General features: G+C 38.0%; 2 protein-coding genes across 2 annotated transcripts; both read left to right on the plus strand.

Moving 5' to 3' along the window:
- The first annotated feature begins 561 nt into the window (after positions 1-561).
- LOC100634993 (uncharacterized) lies at positions 562-1,224 on the plus strand. Its single transcript, XM_011408722.1, has one exon. It carries the CDS (start codon positions 562-564, stop codon positions 1,222-1,224), a length of 663 nt encoding a protein of 220 aa, XP_011407024.1.
- A 78-nt stretch (positions 1,225-1,302) lies between these two features.
- On the plus strand, positions 1,303-2,091 carry LOC105314513 (52 kDa repressor of the inhibitor of the protein kinase-like). The gene has a single exon (XM_011408723.1). The coding sequence runs from the start codon at positions 1,303-1,305 to the stop codon at positions 2,089-2,091; it is 789 nt and encodes a 262-aa protein (XP_011407025.1).
- The last annotated feature ends 1,688 nt before the right edge of the window (positions 2,092-3,779 follow it).

Raw genomic sequence — 3,779 nt, forward strand, 5'->3', positions numbered from 1 at the left:
GGTGTATAAACAATTTATGTAAAGCTAGTTGAAATAAATTAAGACTAATGATAGTAGAATAACTATTACAAAAATAATCTATACATAAAATTTCTTTAGTTAATCAATCCACTGAGTCCACAAGCAGTGTAGACACTGTACTTGACACTGATAATGACCATGAGGCCCGCCATCCACCTTCAAAACAACCAGCAACACAACTTGACGATATAGCCAATTGTGTAGGAAGCCATTTGAGTGATTCTGACAAATATCAAATTTTGAAGACACATTCCAACCCCGAGATCAGTAACACTTTCCCAAAAAGGCAAGGAGAGTCGTTCATTCCAGCATCAATGGCTTCGCCAATTTCCATGGTTGGTATACAGCAGTCAGGAGAATGGTGGATACTGTCTCCCATGTGTCCTCTTCGCCACTAGAGGATATCACAATTCTGATCCGGGAGTGCTTGTCAGTAAACCGCTCACAAACTTCAAGAAAGCTCTGGATAGTTTACGTAACCATGTACGAAAAGAACATCATCTAAATTCCATAGTTCGTCGAGACAATTTTTTGAAAGTGATGAGTCAACAACAGCCTTCTATTAGCTCTGTCCTCAATCAAACAACTGCCAACCAAGTCGCCCATAACAGATTGAAACTGGCTTCAATAAGCAAAACCATTGTTCTATGTGGGCGACAAAACATCAGCTTACGAGGACACCGAGACAACTTCACTGATATTGAAAGAGATACTGCCGGTTTACATAACCACGGGAACTTCATGGCCCTACTCAATTTTAGGCTAGATGCTGGTGATGTTGTTCTCAGAGACCATCTATCAAAAGCATCCCGTATTGCTACATACACATCCTCTGTCATCCAGAATCAGCTTATGGATATTTTATCAAAACAAGTACGACAGCATATAATTGATATAGTTGAGGTAGCTAAGTGGTTTTGTATAACAGCCGATGAGGTCACTGATGTCTCTAATAAGGAGATACTCAGCTTGGTAGTATGGTATTGTGAGCCTGATTCTCTTCTTCCTCGTGAAGACCTTGTTGGCTTTTTTCAGTGCAATGAAGGTATTACTGTGCAACAGCTAGCCAATATGATCCTCACCCATCTGCAGTCATTTGATCTTGATCTCTTCTATTTACGGGGACAGGCATATGATGGAGCAGGCAATATGTCTGGGTCTATTAGAGGTACAGCAGCTATTATTACAGAGCAACACTCCTAGGCACTATAACTTCATTGTGCTTCCCATTGCCTAAATTTAGTTGTTGTGAAATCTTTGGCATTGACCAGTGTAAGAAACATGATGAATATAGTCAGGAAAGTATACTTCTTTGAGGCTCACCTTAAAAGACAAAGAAAGCTAGAAGATGTCATTTCTGACACACAACCCTCTTCTACCTTCAATAAGCTAAAGGATCTTTGTCGTACTCGATGGGTCCAACGACTAGATGCTTTCACTATTTTCTCCTCTCTCTATCAGTCTGTACTGGCATGCTTTGAGAGTATTTATCTTGATGGTCCTGCCCTATGGTCAAATGACTCTATAACAGATGCTAATACCTTAAGGCATGCCATTACCATTACTGATTTCATTTCCAGCTTTGTCATCACTAAGTCATCCCTTCAGTATCTACACTCCTTGACCGCAAATCTCCAGGGAAGCTCCACAGACATCATACATGCTGTGAAGGAAATAGAAACCATAACATCAACAATTCAGAACATAAGAGATAACATTGACACCTACCATGATGAATGGTTTACTGAAATCAAGGAGGTGTGTGACACTGCTGGCACAGTTCCATCTACTCCACGTACCTGTGCTCGTCAAGCTCATTGTAGCAATACACCTGCCAGTTCCCCTTCAGAGCACTACCTTCACACAATATCCATTCCCCTTATTGACCATTTGTTATTTGAGCTAAAATCTAGGTTTTCTAGTCATCAACCTGTGGCTTTACTTAGCCTCTGTATCGTACCTTCAGCAATGCTAGTTTTGCCTGTTCCTGAATTTTTGACGCATTCATTTCAGTTGGCTGACAAGTATAAGGATGATCTTCTATCTCCAAATTCCTTTGCCAGTGAATGAGAGTGCTGGAAAGTTAAGTGGCAGAGGTTTGCTGAAGAACACTGAACAACTAACCTCCCAAGTGACCTGGCAACCGCACTTCAATAAGTCTCCTCAATGTATTCGAACATAACAGTCCTCCTAAAGATTCTTTCCACTCTTCCAGTTACTACGTGTTCTGCTGAGAGGTCATTTAGCTCGCTTAAAAGGACAAAGACGCCTTATCATTCAACAATGACAACAGAGAGACTAACTGGCTTAAGTCTACTTCATATCCATAAAGATATCCAAATCGATGTAGAGGGAGTCATTGATGAATTTAGTCTAGCAAATCTCAGAAAAATGCAGGTGGCAGACATTCTTACAGACTAATTACTGTCGCAGACATTGCTGTCATACATTCCTTTCTGGTTTTTTGTTTGAAAAGACATGAAAAAATGATAGAGAACCGGCCCATCCCACATGCCGCGATACACGTACATCGCACGTGCACCATATGGTCCCACCCCTCATCAATGGCGGCCAATATGGCCGCAAATTAACCATAGAAATGAATGAATGCCTTTTGCTCGCCGTAAAAAGGGGGTGTGGCCATAATCACGGCACGCTTTACACGCACTCACCACGCTCTTCTGGATTCACCAGTGCAATTTAGAGTTTCAGTACTGAACTGTAAATTTTGGTTCTATCCAGAGAATAGTTGTCAATCAATGATGAATTGGTACTGAATTGAAGGATGTGATGGAAGTCTGCCTTAACAATTCAATCAATTTATACTTTTGATTGTTGTATAATTTATTTTGAACTTTTGTCATTGTAAATTCCAAAACTTCAATGTTTGTGTGACTGCCAATTTTTTAATGCGTTTGGGAAATTGCTTTCTCTATTATTCAAGATGTATTTTTTGAATTTTTAGCCACAGCAACTAGTACAAGCACAATTTATATTACATAATGTATGTGGGTACAAACTTTTATGTTCAACTTTCTTGCAAGGTTATTTACTTGTAAAGCTGGAACAGCATTTGTAAAACATGACGTATTAGATATTAAATAAAATACTTCGCATGAGTAAATCATCAAAATGCATCTTTTTCAGGACTGCTACCAATAAATTTGCTTGGGCAGACTATATACACCTTCAGTATTTACAGTAAAGTCCATCACAGTCTCAAAAATTTTTATGCATCAACAGAAATCTATCCCTATCAGCTTCGTGGAAATGAGTGCTCAGTTTTGCACTGGCAGTAAAAAAATTACAAAAAATACAGTTTCAAAATTTATATTTCATTGAAAAAAAATTTGCATTACTTTCCAGAACTAATTCCGAAAAATATAAAATTTACTTTACCTGATGTAATTTTTAATTATTTCCATGTTATATATACCACTGGATATCTCCATACACTGCGTAAAACGGCGGGAAATCATAACATTTTAAAGGAATAGAGGTATGGTTCCATAAGCATAGTTATGATGCATAAGTTGTAATCAATTAATTAGAAATGGCTTAAAGGAACATTACTTTGTTATGCTATTACTAATTAAATGTTTTCTAAACAATGCATCAACTAAAGACACTAAAAATCCAGTTAAAATAGGTAAAGGAATTGTTAGAGTCAGCACAGTACAATTACTTTTATGATCTATTGTATTTCTATAATGTAACTACAATTACAGCCAACATTGATTGCGTTCTTTTCACCAGAA

This window comes from Amphimedon queenslandica, unplaced genomic scaffold (assembly GCF_000090795.2).
Source record: "Amphimedon queenslandica unplaced genomic scaffold, v1.1 AMPQUscaffold_12842, whole genome shotgun sequence".
Classification (NCBI taxonomy): domain Eukaryota; kingdom Metazoa; phylum Porifera; class Demospongiae; order Haplosclerida; family Niphatidae; genus Amphimedon; species Amphimedon queenslandica.